The following is an 18,972-nucleotide window of genomic DNA, read 5'->3' as shown; positions in this document are numbered from 1 at the left end:
ACACTATTATTAACACGTCACTTAATATAATAATACTATTCTACATTCCCACTGTGGGGGAGTAGAGAAAAAAGTCACATATAATGACTGTCAATGTGTATATGGCCAGAATCATAAGAAACAAACATTCCACATGTCAAGGTTTTTCTCTTAACATCCTTTATTTATATGCAGATCACTAGATCACTACCAACACCTTATAATTTAATCTTGAGGCCATAATCTACTCTGTATATGCCCAGGACATGTCATCCACATTCTATAACCAAAAACATAACCTTGGCAGAGATAACTTTACCTATATCATATTCTTCACGTTTAAAAAATACACTTCCTTTCCATTGTCCTGTTTCTGGTTATATTAAAAACACAGCACCACAGATTAAAGGTACAGTGTGTGTACACTTGAGCACCATTTATTGGTGAAGTTGCAGCTGAACATCCCTCACCTCACCCTCTGCCAAGTGTGTTGGAGAACATAATGAATCCTTCAGTTAGCGTCAAAAGTCCAATGATGTAAATCATGTGGCCCGCCTCTTAATATCAACATATGAGTTATTTCTTATTGACTATATTCAATTATACTGTGAACTTTTCATTGTCCCATATGAAAACAGACAGTTTTATTGTGAAATTATGTGAAATATAATCAGAGATATTATTAATTTGATGTATTTTTCCTCAAAGTTGGACTTTTTTTTCCACTTCACTGGCCCTCTAGTGACCAAACTAGACACTCAGTGGCCCCCAGGTCATTTGAGTTTGAGACCCCTGATGTAAATGGTCAAAATTGGCTTATTATTTCTATTTTAGCGAATGAAAATACTTTCTCAATCAATTTTTTACACACAAGACCTTTAACTTCCATCTATATTAGAGATACAATCTGCCATTTTTCCATCTAATATCTAAACCTGGTAGAGTGTATATGGTGTTCAAACTGTGACTTAATAATCAATAATATACAGTCAAATACACTAAGGTTATTTAGCACATATTCATAAAACATCCAATTTACACAAAGCCCTTCAATAAATACAACACACATAAATAGACAGAAATTGTCTCAGTAGATTGCACCATTAGTGTGTAATGTTCATAAGCAAACACTAGAGGGCGACATGCACTGAGGTACCTGTTTCTGTTTATCTGTTTTACCACTGATCTTACTGTGAGCTCAAAAATGGTTACAATACAAGAAAAAACATTAATAAAATGGTCATAAAGTTCAGTTTTATTCCTGTATTTGTTTCTTTTGATTACACCGGTTTTCTTGTAAATCCACAAGGAAGATCTTTATAAAATGGTTGATACATAAATACAGGTTTTTCTATTGATATTATATATATATATATATATATATATATATATATATATATATATATATATATTTTTATTTTTTTAAGAAACAGAATTCTGTTATTATTATAAAGTCAATAGACAATAACAATAAAGGGACATCATAATTGCATGCTGATTGTTTTTTTTTTTGTTATTATAGTGTTATTAAACGTACGTAATTGTGATTATAACGGTGCTTTTACTTTTACTTTCACTCCACCTGCTCTCCTGCTCTGATTCCCTCAAACTGGGGTCAGCATGACATCATTCCCGGAAAACGGTGCCTTACCCTGCCATATAAGGAGAGGGAACACTCGGAAGATCTACGTCACAGCCGAGGGGGCGTGTCTTACGGGAAGTGAATCGACTCCGTATCTCTGCATAATAATAAGGTGAGTCCTGAGCAGCTAACGGGAGAGTGGACCCGCTGCCCAAGGGCGAATCAATGAGAGGATTACGATCAGCATGGCAACAGCCTCCTTATTGGATGTTTAAACAAAAAAAAAAACAGAAACACAAGACACAAATAGATTAAGATTATTGACAAAAACATCATTTATTGTATATAAAAAAACATCCGAAACATTATTTATTATTTACACATTTAAAACAAATTATTATTGAGATTTTAAGACTAATGCATGGAATCAAAAATAGAAAATACAATCAAAACAGGAAGGAAAATAAAAACAGAAAAATACTATACATAATATTGTATAATATTATATATTATTATATAATATAATAATATTACAAGCTAAATTGTATGAAATATCGTAAAATAAATAGTCAATAGTCGAAAAATGATTAAAGCGAGGTATGAAATACGAGTATGACATGATGTTTTGATGAAAAATAATTTAAAGTAAAAGGATGATGGTGATAATAATAATACATTTTAATTACGGTAATACATAGTATTTAGAAAAATATATACAATAGTACCATTAATTATTATTCTTTATAAAAACTAATATATTTTAAAAAAAAATAATGACTAGTTTACTCATTTATTACGAATAACAAAATAAGTACAGGAATAATTTCTAAAATTAACAAATGATGAACCTAAATTCTATATTTCCAGACCTTATATTTTTATCTGTTCTCCTGTTATGTTTTAAAGAACAACGTCTTTTCTTGCATGAAGAAACCATTTTTTCTAATGATTAGGTAGCACATGATACGTCTATACTGTGTACGTGTGTTGCCATGACTACCACGCCGCATGAAAACTAACCTTGTGATTTGGTCACATAATCTCACAAAGGGCAGACAGAGAGGCTCAGAGTTTCCTTCAATGGTTTTTGTCTGTGTTTCGTTGCTAGGTTGGAAGTGTTTTACGTTACACTAAAGAATAAAACACACAAACACACACACACATAACAAGAAGTTACTGCAGTGATCTGAAGGTTGGAGGTCGTAGATTCCTACTGAACAGACTTAATCATGTATAATGTGCTCAGAGGTTTTGATGCTCAAACGGTATCAAACTATATCAACCCATATGCTGTGGATGTGATCCGGGCAAAGAGAAGGGATCTGGTGTACGGGATCTCGCACACGGAGGATCTACTGGATCTACTGGTCACAGAGGGAGTCATGACGGCAGCCAAGAGATCCATTATTCTGACCATCGGTACCCGGACGGATCAGAACTCCAGGGTCCTTGACATCCTGGAGGCCAGAGGTGAACGGGCATGTCGGAAGTTTTTCCATCCCTGTCTCATGCTGGCCGAGCCTGACCTTTATCAGCGGGTCAGGACCTACGTGGAGCATGTCAACAAGCACGTCAAAGACACCAAGAGACAGCTGATTGGTTATTTGCTGGAGAAGGAAAAGGAGGGGATGGCAAGAAGAGGCACAAAGACGCTGGCGATTTCTCAAAGTGCATTTGATTCTGAAGCAAATGAGAAGACAAACAGAGAAGACAGCGACTGTGCGCAAACTGAAACAATAGAGGACAAAGCAGCACAAGGTACAGCAGAAAACCTGATGTACACGATCGCTACAGACGGGGATCTGGCACTGCTGGAGGAGCTGTTAGATGACACCAACATTAACTCGGTCACCTCCTCCGGTGAGACTCTTTTACACGTAGCCGCCAAACACGGGCATCTATCCATCACTGAGCTTTTGATCCGTAAAGGAGCCAGAATTGACCTGCATGATAACAACGGTCGCACTGCTCTTCATGATGCGGCCAGCAGGGGTCACACTGAGATAGTCAGGAGCCTCTTAAATGCCGGGGCCCCCATGTACTCTGTGGATCTGCACAATAAAACCCCCATTCACCTGGCAGCAGAGAATGAGCACCACGGTTCGGTGAAAGCGCTGGTGAAGGAGGAGAAGGAGGAGGAGCAGACTGAGAGACAGTCTCAGGACACTTTCCTGCACATGGCAGCTGTGGAAGACAACTGGAGACTGGCTGAGCTGCTGCTGCAGAGCGGGGCCACCGTCGATGCCAGAAACAACCGCAGTCAAACAGCCCTGTTTTACGCAGTTGCCAGGGGCAACGAGAACACTGTGGCTGTCCTTCTTCGTGCAGGAGCTAAAGTTGACGGTGACGTCATAAACGAAGCTATTAAACGCAATCAAGAATCAATTCTTCACCTGCTGCTAGGTGAGGTTTTTCATCAGAGGCGATTCTAGAGTTTGTAGGGGCCCTAAGCAAAAATTCTCATGGGGCCCTTCCAACCAGTGTTCTTTTTTTTTCAAAATTAATAAAATAACATGGAAAAAACCACGTAATTAAAAAGCATGTGAAAATATAAATCGGGGTGTCGGGGGGGGGCCCTATCGGCTCGGGGCCCCAAGCAGTTGCCTGCCTTGCCTGTTCACAAGCTGCTGCGTCTCTGTTTTTCATCAGTACAATGTTTCCTTCCTGAATTATTACGCAGAAGTCGTCCTCATATAGAAAGATGCAACTCATGTCCTTGTTTTCTCTTCAAACCACAGCGAATGCCGAAGAAGCTCTGAGTGAAGAAGTGCTGGGCCCGGCTCTCTTCTCAGCTGTGAAACAGAACCAGCATGCAACGGTAACGGTTCTGACGGACAATGGGGAAAACGTTAATGTGCGTGACAAACGGGGATACACTCCTCTCCTTCTGTCAGCTGAGCTGGGACACACTGAAGTCTTCAGGTAAACTGGGAACACACCATTTTTGACTGTGCATAAACGTCACTTCAATCAGGTGTACCCAATATCCTGCCTTGGTGTGTTCAGTGATAATAAAGAGTGATCTCATAGTTTCTCTTCATTCCAGAGTGCTACTTGCAAAACAGGCCAAAATAGACGCTACTTTATCTGACCTCTCCTCAGCCTTACACCTGGCTGTTCACAGTGGCAGTTTGCCCATAGTCCAAACATTGCTGGAAAAGGGTTTGGACCCCAACGTAACTGGACCTAAAGCGCAAAATCCTCTACACCTGGCCGCTCAGTGCAATAGATCAGACTTGGTCGGTGTGTTGGTGAAAGCTGGAGCACAGGTAATTAACATTTCTTGAGACAGTCTCAAGACATGAGACACATTTCCAAAGTGTGTATCAGGCTAGCTCTACACGACAACGATCTGAACACAAAAACCGTGAAAGTGGCGCCGCGTTCCCACTTTTTATTTTCGCGTATAGACAAGCGTCTTTGGGTGGAAATCTGCATGCACACGGTGACGCAAAAGTGTGTGAAATTTGATGTAGTATGCATGCCAGGTGGCTAGGTGGCACTGTGAAGCACTGCCATACAATAACACCAGGAGCGCACGCATGCGTTGAAACTTCCTTCTACTTCTCTCTAGTAGCGCTGAGTAGCCCACAGTCGAAAAACCAAAACATGAACTCGGCTTAATTGCTGAAATGACTCCTGGATATGTATCAGAGCAGCTACAGCAACTTGAATGTCCGACTGATGGATATAATCCGACATGTTTGTTGTTGTTTGGCTGTTACTGCACATGGATCTGACATAAACGCGTACAGGACGATAGCCAGCGTGAGCAGCTCAGAGCGCACTTTTGCGTTTTGAACTCTTTAGACGGGAACGTGACGGTGGAGCGTTTTTAAGATTTCCACTCTAGAGGGTGGTGTTCATTTTTTTATGTTTTTAAGCCCCAAATACGCTGTCGCCGTCTAAACGAAAGGCACATCTGGTCAAATATTTTGTCGGTTGCACCCGGGAACTTTATTGTGTAAAGCCAGCCTCATGTTTCTGACATGTATTTAAATGAATATGGACAGTGATACTGTGAGTGTGAGAGCGGAGGTTTGTCTCTATATGTGGTGATGGACTGGCGACCCGTTCAGGGTGTACCCCGCCTTTCGTCCTATGTCAGCTGGGTTTGGCACCAGTGACCCTTGACCCTCATGTGGAGGATAAAGCGGTAAAAGATGGATGGATGGACAGAGTGGTACCTACCCCTTGTATTTATGATCATGTCTGTGAAATCCGATGACTTGTGTGTCATTTCTGTAGGTAAACGCAGTAGCCCAGGATGGACTGACCCCACTGCACTTAGCCAGTCAGCTTGACCATGCAGACACAGTGATCCAGCTTCTTCAAAACAAGGCTGATTCAGGCCTGAAGGACCGTCAGGGAAGGACTGCGCTGCACTGGGCGGCCTCCTGTCATGGAGGGAGCAGAGTGGTGGACTTGCTGCTGTCAGCCAAAGCCGACCCAGCTCACACTGACAACAAGAAAAAAGCTGCCCTCCACCTGGCTGCCATGGCAGGGAATTTAAAGGCCGTCAATTCACTGTTGTCTCGCAAGGCAAAGGGAGACGCCAAAGACATGGACGGCTCCACGGCTCTACATTACGCAGCAGCAGGTGGTCATGCCTGCGTGGTTTCAGCTCTTCTACGCTCCCTTAGTAACAAAAAGGGGATAGAGGAGAGAAACGCATGGAGGAAAACACCGCTCCAGGCTGCAGCGGAGAAGGGCCATGACAGCGTGGCTGTGCTTCTGCTGGAGGCCGGGGCAAAGGTCAACACCACAGATCACAGCAAAGACACTCCTTTGCACTGTGCTGCCCGAGGTGGACACCAGGAGGTGGTAAAGAGGCTTGTAAACTGGGGCCAGGCGGCGGGACAGAGGAAGGTGAACCTGCTGAAGGCGACAAATAACGTGGGCAAGACACCGCTGCAGGTGGCCGAGAGCGGAGACACGGCAGAACATGAGGCTGTGGCGACTCTGCTGAGGAGGAAGATGTTTCTCATCAAGTAAACGAAGAGAAGACAACAAAAAGATGTGAACGTGGAAGGATAGCTCAGTGAGATTAATCTCACCGTGAAACACTGATGTTTGTCTTTGTTAACAACAGCTCATCCAATCAGCTTCGACCATGGTGGGTGTATTTCTGTGGACCAAATAACATAATATCTTTTTATTTAACCATCTTAACATAAGAAAAAGGGAAAGGATCTTTATTGTCATTACACAACTGATCTTGCATAACCAATTCACACTCAGATGGAGGCCAAGCCTTGAATTTTAAAACAAAACCAGTAGAAGCCTTTCATTGCCGTGTGTTGTTGTTTGCATGGCTAATGGCTTATTGTTTGCCCAAAATCAATTGTGTTGTAATGAAGTGTTGTTGAGCTTCTGTTGCATATTTAAAGGTGCACTATGTAATAAATCAAAAGCAACTGACCATAAAATCCTCCTAATATGTCACAGAGACTCAGGAATAATGTTCATATAACAAACTGAACTCACCAACAACAACAGTACAGACAAAATATTTACATTAAAAAAATGTTTTTGCAGACTGCAAATCATGTTTATGTTTTGAAATCATGTTTTGGCATGTGGCGCCACCTACTGCCGTCTACCAATCATTGCAATCGGTAGAGTCTCAGCTGCCGAGCAACCATGGGTTGCCAGTTACGTCAGAAAACATAACCTAAAAGACCTCGGTATTTTGAATTTGAATGTAGTAACCTGAACCCAAGTAATGTGGTTTGACATCAAAAATGTTTACATGCATTTTAAAAAAGTGAGTTTTACTTCAGTGCCACATGGTTGGTGTAGTGGTAGCAACTCTTGCCTTTACAGCAAGAAGACCCTGGTTCACGACCTGATCGGAACAAGGGCCTTTCTGCATGGAGTTTGCATGTTCTCCCCATGTGTGTCCATGTGTTTCCTCCCACAGTCCAAAAACATGCAGATTTGGAGATTAGCTAATCTGGACACTCTAAATTGACCGTGTGTGTGAGAGTGAATGGTTGTTTGGCTGTTGAGCGGTACCAGTGAGCCTCATGTGGAGTTTTACTTCATCAGTATGCACAATTATGTGAGAAGACACGCCAAAATACAACTAGATCAGATTTAATTTCTCCTAAAAAGAATAAGCCTTTTTCAATGTTTGAGCTTACAGACGTTTTGGAAAAAAGAAGTTTCCTCATTAATATGCAAATACATATTAATGACCTGTGGTAAAATGGCTGTGTTCCAACCACAGAACTCATAGTGATTCCCCACACAGCAAAAAAAAAAGTGTGACTTTTCCCACATGCTTACATATTGAGGTGAATCATAACTGGTGAGATTGGAGACACTTTTCATCATGCAACAACACAAGTTTTACAGATGCAGTTACTTCTTTGTTGAAACTTGTGTGCTTGAAAAATGCTCTGAAGAGCATTCAGAGTACATGTTGGTATGTGGTACACACATGTGGTTTTACCTTGATGGCACCATCACTATATAAAATATACTTCTTTGTAGGTCATGGGAAACTGCAGGCCTTTTTATTTTGCCACATGTGAGGAAACTTATTTTTCTGCCTCTGATGTCCAGAGTTCAGTTCATCAGCGTTTTGCAGCCAAGTATCAGGTCTGTTCTAGCGTCAAACATTATACTGACTCCTGTTTTGTTTAAAAATAACGTATTAACACACTTTAAATAGCAAAGCCAGTGACCAGTTTAATTGCTTATTATTATTACTTTCATTACTCTGTCTTTATGACGTTCCTTGGAATGGAAAGTGAGATGGTGGTGGAGGAGGAGGAGGGTGAGATGTTTAGATTAGTTCAAATGTAGCTGAATGTGAAAAAAACATGTTTTTCAAAATCCCACCATCACCTACTTAGTAACCCAGTGGTTTTGGTGACAACCCTTCATTGGAAATACTTATGCCTATCAGCAGCCATTATGTCCTCTTTAGATAATATTCACTCTATTTTCACTAGTAAAGTAGAGAAGCTTCATGTTAAATTGTCACTGGCTTATCTGCAGGAAATATGTAATTATTGTAAGTGGAAAGCAGAGTAGTAATAATTATGGTTAATGTTTAATATAAAGTAAAAAAAAAAAGTGTTAAAGATAGTAAATGATGCATTAAATGTGCATGCTCTACCAACTGCAAGGAATCCTCCATTCATTCCATCTTCATTGGATAAAACCCGTTCTACATGGAGCGATCGAGTGATTCATAGTCTCAATGATCTTTATATTGGGGATACGTTTGTCAGCTTCAAACACATTCAAGAAGAAAGTCTTGAGTATTATACACAAACAACGCTAGACACTGCCTGATAATGCCATTCCACAGAGGCAACCCTTGCACATAGTTTTGCACTATGCCCCAGAACTGCATCATTCTGGTCGAAAATCTTTTAAATAATTTCATATATTATCAAAGTTTCTCTAACCCTGGAAGCCTTGATAATTATCCTATGTGTTTCTGAAGTATTAAGAAAACTAACCAAAGCGCCTCATCACAGCAGAACAAACACCTCTTATGTCATGGAAACAAGCAACAGCCCCTATTAAAATGTGTATTAATAAACACATTACATCTAGAAAGGATAATATATGTCTTACAACATAAAATTCCACAATACAAGATTTGTCTGCCTCTTATTTCATACCTCTCACACAGAGTTTTTACAAATTAAATGATAGGTGCTTTATCGAAGTTGCTCTCGCGGTATTTCACACGAGAGCTCCGTGTGTCACGTGACATTGTTTGGTTCTTGGTGCTAGGTGCTTAGCCACCAGCACGGGTTAGCTTAGCTCGGCGGAAGAGTGGACTGTGCGATGGCGAGGAATGAGGAGAAGCAGCAAGGCAGACTGAACAGACTGTGGCTTCAGAAGGAGAGGGAAGGTAAGCAGCGCGCAAACAACACAAGCAGCCGGCAGTTGGTCTATTAATTAAAAAAAAAGAATAGCATGTGGCGATAACTAGCTGTTAGCCACTACCGAAGCTAAAAAACAATAACAACATGACCCTTCCAAATGTTCTTGTACAGAGGGGCGCCTCAAAGATGTTCAAGACCGCAGACCCAAGCTGGTAAAAGAGACATTATTAATTGCTACTAAACGTGTTAAGGCTTCTCTTTTAATAACCTGCACTATTTAACTACAACCAACGCGTTTTATTTCACAGTCCACTCTCAATTCAGCTGCCTCTGTCAAAAAGTGGATCCCCAGCATCAAGAATGAAATAGAGTATTATCTGCAAGTAAGTCAATCATTTGTGTATTTGTTTGTATACGTATGCGGTCAAACTATCTGACGCTGCATTTTAGCCTCTCCTTTCAAAGGCTTTTACAGTAAAATCAGCAGCTTTGAGCAGCTGTATAAAGAGTCTTCTGTGAAATTATGATTAAAAATGAAAAATGTGTGTTCAGCACATTGATAACTACTAGTGCACTGGATATCAGACAATTTACCCTTCAGTTTTAGAGACATTTCAAGTTGAAAGTCCCATAGTTGCATTTTTAAATCGAAAAAATTCTCAAATTGGCGATGTAATAAAAACATGCATTTTCCATAAATTCTTACAAGGACTGACTGGGTTGTGTTCAGGGCATGTATGACTATTATCATACTGTAAATGAGACAATTTTACTCCACAGGTTTTCAGAAATTTCAAGTTAAAAGTCCCACAATTGCACTTTTTAATCGAACAAAATTATCAACTTTGAAATGCAATAAAAACACATTTTCCATAGGTTCTGGACAAGACTGTCTAGGTTGTGTTCAAGACATCTATGACCACTAAACTTTCAGTTCAGGGCCACTGGGCTCCTAGTAAAAAAAAAGTTGATAATTAGATCAGCTCTTGCGCCATGCAGTATTGTCTCAAAGTATGTTTGCACAGCATAAACATTGCATTTGAACAGGTGTATGTAATAAAGTGATTGGTAAATGTTAATTATGATGTGAGTTGTTGGTGTTTGCTAATGACCTCACTTTCACGTGTTTGTCTTTTCCCTCACAGCAGTCCCAACTGTCTCATTACCCAGAGAGGAAGATAGCCGAGTTCCAGCTGTGCGTTGAGGCTCTAGAGAGAGAATATAAAAGGTTCATTGCCAAACTGCGAGTACTCGACCCCTCCTGTAAACATAAGCCATGGACACCTCGGGCATACTGCAAAAGAAGAGCAGAGTCAGAAGACACTCAGAGAACAGGTAAGTGTCAAAGGTGACTCACATCTCACACATACTGCAAATGCTGTTGAGAAATGGCGTGAGGCAGTTCCTGCAATATTCATTTCATGGATCCAATCAGTCAACACATGTTCCAAATATGACTGTCAATTCTTTGGTTCGGAATGTATGTAGTGTGGTGTTTCATGGTGTGTAGCTGGCCCTTGTTAAAGTGAACATTTCAATGTGCAATATTTAAAGAAAGTCTCTATTTTGGTCAGTTAATTTCATACAGTTATAACAATTAATTCAAGCCAGTTACCTTTTTTTTGCTTTTATATAAATTATTTAATAATAATAAGTTGAATTTGCTACGGTGGTCTTGATACCACAAAGTCTGACAGTGAAATTGCAGCCTTGTGTCAAAGATCTAAGTAAAATATATAATGGAAATGTTTCTGTCAGATATTGTGACCGCAATTTAATTCGCAATATGATGTTTTTATAAATAAAGCTTCAGTTTAACAATTCCTCTGTTATAGTTTTTACTTGGCATAGAACAGTCACAAATGAAACAATTTTAATTGTAGCATTTGCAATTTGAAAACATTCAGATCACGACTGATAATGCATTACCTTTTCATCCCTGGTATTTACATCGTTTTAGTGGGAAATTCATGTTGTTAACCTGTTAACAATACATTTGTGTTGATTCATTTACCACCTAATCCTAACCAGCCTTTTGAAAAAATTCAACAGATATGGCTCCTTACGGTGCCAGGGTGTCCGTGGGGTCTTAAAAAGTATTAATAGTTGATAAATACATTTTGGGAAAATGAAGGCCCTTAAAAAGTATAAAAAATTCAATTTTGTCCATAGAATTTGACTGCAAAAAGTTTGCATGAATTATTTATTTTCCTCCTCCGCTTGCACGTATAAACCTTGCCTTTGGTTTAATTTATTCTTTCCAGTTTATGAGTTCCTTTGAATGGTTGTGTTCTATAGATTTAACTGCAAACTAAAACTCTTGTAAGTTAAATATGTGTTGCTGATTACAGCTTGAAGTGGCGATAAAGACTTAAAATATTTTGAGAAGGTCTTGAAAAACGTCTTAAAAAGGTGTTAAAATTAAATTCAGGATTCCTGCATATACCCTGACCAACACAAATATTCAAATGTTAAACTACCAAGCTGTTAACAACACACGTGGTGATGCCTTTACCACCTAATCATAACCAGCCTTTTAAAAACATAATGTTTGAACAAACAATTGTTTACAGTCTGTGCTTAGTGAAGGATTTATGTGAAATGTAGTTTCATCATTGATTCATCTGTCAATTACTTGTTTGGTCTGTAAAATGTTGATCTGGAAATGATGAGTGTCCACAAACCAAAAGTATTCCCTTTTAATAATGATTTCTTGATTATATGGAGCAAAGAAACCAGAAATTATTGACATTTAAGAAATTGAAAAATCAGAAAACAAAAAAAAAAACATTAAATCCCAATCCCAAAAAATAAAACTGTAACTTTCTATTGCTTCTTATCTGTTTGTAAAATTTTTAGTTTTTTAAGGGTGGACTAAGCTGCTGACCTTCATTTCTCTACATATCTGGCTTATAGTGAAAGAAGCTCGACACAGTGAGTCCCAGGAGAAGAGCAGTGAGTGCAGTGGCACAGAGAGCGACTTTACTAACAGTTTGGGAGGATGTCACAGAACCTCAGCCACTATGAAGCAGGGACCTCTCAGCTGTTCAGCGGGCAGACGTCAAACCTCTGTCCCTATCAACCTGGTGTCAGAAACCTCAGAGAAAGACCAGAACCAGCCGCTCTCCTTTGACCAGACGAGGCTGGCAGTGGCCACTGCTGCGTTCAGAGGACCTTCAGTTGAGCTCAGCTCCTCTCAAACACACAACCTGGCCAGAGTTCTGCAGTCGGGCCTGCCAAATCTGACTAATTACCAGTCAGGGCAAATATGTTCATCACTGAACAGAGACACACAGGAAGATGGTGGGACAACAGTGACTCCGGTGTCCACTGCTGTCCAAGAATATAAAACAGACTGTGAAGAGAAATCATCAAACACAAGCACAGCAGTGGAGAGGCCTGGTCATTTACTTGGATTAGACTGTTACTCCTCCTCTGATGAGGACTGTGACACACGATCATGAACTGGAATAATCTAGTGTTTTCTACATTTTTGCTTTACATAGAATCACTTTAATGACGCCCCCCCCCCCCCTCTTGTATCCTGTGTTCATTCAGAAGCGTCATAAGTGCTGATGGTTTGTGTGAACTACAAAATTAAAACATGTTTGCAGCAACAGCAGCAGTTTTGAAAATTAAAGCAAAGAGGGATGAGTCAAATGGTGGAGTACATTGTCAGTTTAGGGGGGGGGGGGGTTTGAGCCGATTATATTTTCCAGCTGTCAGCAGTGGCAAACAGGTTTCCCTTCACTCTAATTCTCAGTGAGACTTTTGCATCAGTCATTCAGGAAGAGTGCCCCCCCCCCCAAGCCAAACACAGTAAATCAGCCCCAAAACAAAACCAATGGTCTGCCACCAGCCGTATATCTTTGTAGATCTATACAGATTTGGTAGAAGGAAGATAAAACACAATAACTTGATAAGTTTCAATTTCAACTTAAATCCCCCTCTCATAATTTCTGCTACATAAAAGATAGATTTGTGTCATCGTGACCACGGGTGTCTCCATTATACAGCAGAAAGGATGGAGATCGTGGGAATTGACAGAGATACTTGCTGACTCAGTGATTCATTCGAGTCTCCTGTGCGTTCATAATAACTGAAGCAGCTCTGAGCATGATCTGGTTAGACCCCACAGTTCACCCTCCCACTTAACCCACTCTGTGGTGCTGCCGCCGCTGCTGCTGATGCTGCTGCTACTGCTACTGCGAGGACCGCTTTCAGCATGACACTTCTGGGAAACCGAGACATCAGCTTCTAGAAAGTAGACACTCTGCAGTTTATGGTTAAGTCCTGACGTAGTTTAGCCCTGAAGTTTTGTTTGCATGTTGCAATGGAGTTCCCATTGACTCGGCGTGAGTCTGGAAAAATGAAACTAAACTGAAGGTGACTCTTGAGAGAATCCCTCGCAGTTACCAAAATAAACACACACGCACAAAAAAATACATAAGGGGAAGGAAAAAAGTAACGATGGCTTCTTAGATCCAGAAGAAGGCAGAGATGCAAGATTGCAACACAGATGTCAGCTGCTTTAGAAAAAAAAATTGTTTTAGCAATTTTACAGTGACCAGTCGGTTTAAATTATTGTTCAATCACTTTGTTGGAACACATCCAGAAAATACAGATGTTTTTAGTGTGACCTGAAAAGGTGGTTACATGGTTAATAACACATTTCCTTTAATAATAGCATGACCCTCTCTTAAACCCAAATTCATGTTATACATAAAAATTATGTTTGTCCTACTAATTCATCTTGACAAATATCATGCTATGAAAAAAGCTTTATTACAACAGGTTTATTCAATACATGCTTGAGCATTGCATACACATTTGTGAGTTAAATTCATTGACAGCTTGTTAATATACACTACTCACAAATGGATTGGATTCAATTTCAGAATGCACTAAAATGCACTATAACCTTTACAGGTGAAGTTAACTTTCTCTAAACTTTTGAAAGCACATGTCCAATTGTTCCAATGTTTCAGTACTTGAATAACATGCTGTTCTCTAACTGTCTAATGTAGTGGTTCAATTATTATTGAATAGGTGAAAGTTCTGGTTCAGTGACAATTTGTATTCAAACAGTCCTCTTCATCAAATGATGACATCATGAGATAAAAAATTGATCAAGTTATTGAGACATTGAGATTTGTTGTTGTGGCATTGCCACCACTGTTGTTAGCTCTTGTTTGAGATAAAGAAATTACCATTGCATGCTTCTATTTAAATGCCCTGCTTTCATGGTAAAATATAACTAGCATGAGCTTTTCATAACTTTGTGTGAGTAGTGTATGAGACCAACTTTCAGTCACATCACTCCACTCTAAACCAGTTTGACGGACATAAAAACACTAAAGCTAGTGCTGTAATACTGGCTCACATTCACACATATTGATCATGGAAACAAAACGTTTGCGCTGCTGCTGCACATTGCAAAAATGTATGAATTGAGTTCTTCGTCAGAAAGATCCCCCCCCCCCCCCCCGTAATGAAAACCACCAAAAGACCACTGAAGTGGGCTAGTTTTTCTAAAAAAAAAAAAAGAGCTTCAGATGAAAACTCATCTCTCATGGAAACTGCTGAAACCGCAGTGAAAAAGCAGTGAAACGGCTTCGTATCCCTGGAAACGCACCCAGAAATGTCAGTGCGACCACAACGGTATTGACTCCTTAGTGGGGAGGAGAGTGTGTGTGTGTGTGCGTCTTTCCTGTAAGGTATTGGTTAGGGTTAATTCTCACCTCTGTAAAATACTGCCGTCTGCTCTTGCTGCCAGCGTCTAACATTTGGTGCAGAGACAGATGTGCTTTTCATGTGGCAGCAGCAGCTTCCCACCAAGAATACACAGGGTACTACTGAGACTGCTGCATCACTGTTTACCTACTATATATATATATATATACTCTGCATAAGCACTGATAATGTATCAATTGGCTGACCAATTCAGAAAATTGTTCCAATTTAAAGGAAAACTTTGATATCCGTGGATAAATCAAAAGCTACAGAGAACCACAAGAGTAGTTACATATAAAGTGCTGGTCATATGACTATGACTTAATGGACAGATGTCTTTCCCATGGGTGAGGTGGTTGCCAGTGATGTTGGGGTCAGGCGGGGGCTTTTGCAACAGGGGAAGGAAATGCAAGCAATGGTCTGGGGACTCCAAGCTGGTTATGTTGGTCCACAGCAATTAACATAATGTGAGAATACCCTTAAATGTCATCGCCAGCTATGTACAGGAGACTACAACATGACCTTGGTGAGAAAAAGGCTAGTTCAAGCTACGCAAGTCTGAGGCATGGAGTGTGCTGTGTCATGTTGTCAGGATACTTTTTCCCGTTACACAGGACACAATCTTTGACCTGGAGGAACCACCAAGTGATGTGTGAAGCCAGGCTTAATTTCCGCGTCAGGTGTTCCCATCGGAACACGTCGGCTGGGATGGAGTGGTCGCAGTTGTCCGCTGCCAGTTACATGCTGATCAGAGGCAATTATCTGCTGCTTGCAAAACACTTCCATTATACAGTTCTGGTGCTGCTCGACTCGGTTTGTTTTTGTTCTTCCGTTAGGGTTAGTACCTCGTGCTTTTTTTGGTAGCTGCTAAAATGTGACATTGTCACTGGAAGAGTCGTGAACGCGACGTCCGACACGAGAACCAAGGCGAACAATGCTGAACTGCAGATCAGTTAAAAAGACGTAAACATCCCCAGAACATTTAGCAAGGAAATTTCTAAACATCTGAATATTTAACAGAGGAGTCTGGTGTATTTGAGCGACAGTGATCGTGAGACGAATCACACCCCGTTCAGCTGTATTTCAGTTCAGTGACCACGTTCATGCAGGAAGTACGGAAGTGTGCTATGATGACCCCACCCACATAGAGGAGGAACTGTGTAGTAATGGAATATGTCATGCCTGTGCTGTTTGGTGTATACACACAAGTGCTCCCTTCATCGGGTCTGATAGTTTTGCTTGTCAGAGCCAGATGAAGCATGCAAATAATGTTGCATAGTCACTGAACAGATGCAGAATAATACCATCAACAGCAACAAAAATGATGCACTGCATCTTTTTAGAAAACACTTCTGTTTGTCTGGAGGCCCCTTTAACTACATGTTTTTGTATCATATATAGTTATATAGTTTACTATTTATTCATAAATACCATCCAGCAAAGCAAAAGATAGAACACTAGATTTTGGCTTGTGCGAGTTTATGAAAAGTGATCTGAACTTATTCTCACAGAGTGTCTGTGGGAGGGCTTTGTGGGTGGTAAATGACTTGACAGCTGAGGCTTGGTCTTTTTAGACAGAGGTGCTCAGACACAGTTACACACCTCCTTCATGCAGAGGCGACACATGCACACACACAGTCTCGTTCTCTCATTAAGACCTGCACCATGAGCTGTGACCAGAACTACCCTTTCCCCGAGGTGTACCTCGGGGACAGAGGTGGAAGTCAGCAGCACTCAGCTGCCCAGCCTCCAGGTCTTATCCCCTGCTGGTCATTCCCACCTGCCCAGGAGAGGGTGAGGAGCCATGGGAAGAGCAAAGGCTTCATGGGAGTCAGCCCCTGCCTGGCCATGATCGTGTTGATGCTGTTCCTGCTCGTGTTTGCAGCACTGGGCTTTGAAGCTGTTCAGGTTCACAACATGCAGATCGAACTGAGAGGAATGAGAGAGGTAAGAGAGTAATCTGAAATTCTCTTTATTTCTACTGACGTATCAAATGTGCAGTTAACCTTTGCAAATCACAAGTTGTTGGTCAATAGGAGAGATCTTGTAAAAAAAAAAATAAAAAAAAAAGATTCCTTTGTATGGTATATGTCATCATATACAATTTCAATGGAGTGAAAATTTAAGTTTCGAAGACATCACCTCTCACCTTTGTGTTGAGATGAGGTGTGAGGTAGGAGTGTGGAACATGTGGCTGGAAAGAGCTGCACATTTTCATAATTAACTCACTTTTTTTTTCTTCTTCACCATTTGAAGAATCAAGCCACCTCAGCTCTTCATGACATTTAAAGAATGCAAACCAGGGACACAAACGTTTGCGTCTGTGGTCACCGGTCCAGTGTGACAGGATATCCTCTCTAAGTCATACAGCGAGAGAACTTTTAAGAAGAAAAAGAAAGCACTGATGCACAAAAAAAGACGTACATGTATGTATGTGTGATGTGGCATTGAGATTTCTTTCATTTCATTGCAGAATGAACCCACGACAGAGACTTATGCACCCCAGAAGCAAATTGGTGAGCCCCTCGTATTAAATGTCCCAAACAAAGTGAAAGTGTTCTCAAACAAAGCAAAAGAGGAGATGACATGTCTCTAATGTGAGGTTTGTTTCAGGCGACTTTAAACCCGAGCTGGACCAAGGACCAGACAAAGGAAACGGACCGGCAGCTCATGTGATCGGTAACACTTTTATTCAGATTTAGCCTTTTACTCTGATTTTAAAACCAAACATATACTAACACCTCACTTGTGTGTCCTCTTGTAGGACGGATTGAAACGGTAGTTTTCCGTGAGACGTTGCGATGGGAGCAAAAGGGCGGCCGAGCGTTCACATCCGGGGCAGTGACTTACCGGATCGAGGATGGAGGCCTGCAGGTCAACGAGAGCGGACTCTACCACGTCTACTCCCGGGTGGAGCTGATCTTTAAGACCTGTTCCCCCACGTCCTCATTCGTTCACTCCATGTTCGCGAGGAGAAAAGGACATCCCTCGCCTCTGACCCTGATGGACGCCCACAGAGCCGGTTTCTGCTCTCAGCAGCAGCAGCGACACCCGTGGACCTCGGAGAGTTACCTGGGTTCAGCCATGCAGCTGCAGAAATACGACACGGTTTACGTGAACGTGTCGCACCCCCGCTTTCTCAGTCACAATCGTTACGGCAACTTCTTTGGTCTCTACAAGATATGACGAGGGTGTGGTGCAGCGATGAGGCTTCGAGTCTGAGCGTTCAAAAGAAAGATGGTCGCGGACATGAATGAATCTTACTCATCTCTTCACCCAAGTGATTCAAATGTTGAATCTGATTTCTCTGACGTACAATATGTGAAGTGAAGAGCGTTAAATGTGTTGTTATAGGAAAGCAGTTACACAAAAAGTGATGAATAAGTATCCAGTAAGGGTCCAGTGTATAACATCCATTTTTTTGTGTAAAAATTAAAAACACAATTATATATTTATATTGTATAAGTGTATGATCACTTAGAATAAGTATTTAATATGTACTTAAGGTAAGGCCCTTTCTTCACAGAGGCCGGTTTCTAAACCAGGCCAGAAATTGAATTTTGGATTTTGAGGCAAAAGCTTATTATGCGAACATCCTTTCTGGTACATGAAGGCCACCGTAGTTCCATAAGAGGAGGACGGACGGTCGCGTGGCTGAGCAAAAAGAGATTTCACTAAATCTTACACACTGGACCTTTAATGTAGAGTCAGTTAACACTACGATGCTGATTGTAGAAGTTTTAGCCTTTTTAAAAAATATATATATATTTATTTTGGTGGCGATCTAGCATGTATGATGTCTAAATGTGTTTTATTATTCTGTTT

At 40.8% G+C, this 18,972-nt stretch overlaps 3 protein-coding genes across 3 annotated transcripts; all 3 read left to right on the top strand.

Moving 5' to 3' along the window:
* Positions 1–2,790: 2,790 nt before the first annotated feature.
* caiap (CARD- and ANK-containing Inflammasome Adaptor Protein) lies at positions 2,791–6,556 on the top strand (the record flags this gene model as incomplete). The annotated part of the gene is made up of 4 exons (XM_083888244.1): positions 2,791–3,964; positions 4,300–4,483; positions 4,608–4,830; positions 5,810–6,556. 4 exons carry the CDS (start codon positions 2,791–2,793, stop codon positions 6,554–6,556), a joined length of 2,328 nt encoding a protein of 775 aa, XP_083744370.1.
* A 2,777-nt stretch (positions 6,557–9,333) lies between these two features.
* Positions 9,334–12,955, top strand: LOC310925586 (uncharacterized protein). The gene is made up of 5 exons (XM_083887567.1): positions 9,334–9,440; positions 9,586–9,626; positions 9,723–9,797; positions 10,560–10,749; positions 12,331–12,955. The coding sequence occupies exons 1-5, from the start codon at positions 9,374–9,376 to the stop codon at positions 12,876–12,878; spliced, it is 921 nt and encodes a 306-aa protein (XP_083743693.1). The 5' UTR covers positions 9,334–9,373; the 3' UTR covers positions 12,879–12,955.
* A 3,857-nt stretch (positions 12,956–16,812) lies between these two features.
* Positions 16,813–18,333, top strand: faslg (Fas ligand (TNF superfamily, member 6); the record flags this gene model as incomplete). Its single annotated transcript, XM_083888243.1, has 4 exons — positions 16,813–17,094; positions 17,621–17,663; positions 17,761–17,826; positions 17,912–18,333. 4 exons carry the CDS (start codon positions 16,813–16,815, stop codon positions 18,331–18,333), a joined length of 813 nt encoding a protein of 270 aa, XP_083744369.1.
* Positions 18,334–18,972: the final 639 nt, after the last annotated feature.

The sequence above is a fragment of the Microchirus variegatus genome (genome assembly GCF_963457635.1).
Source record: "Microchirus variegatus genome assembly, chromosome: 4".
Classification (NCBI taxonomy): domain Eukaryota; kingdom Metazoa; phylum Chordata; class Actinopteri; order Pleuronectiformes; family Soleidae; genus Microchirus; species Microchirus variegatus.
The sequence above is the reverse complement of the archived record's forward strand: the minus strand, read 5'-3'. Positions and strand labels throughout refer to the sequence as shown.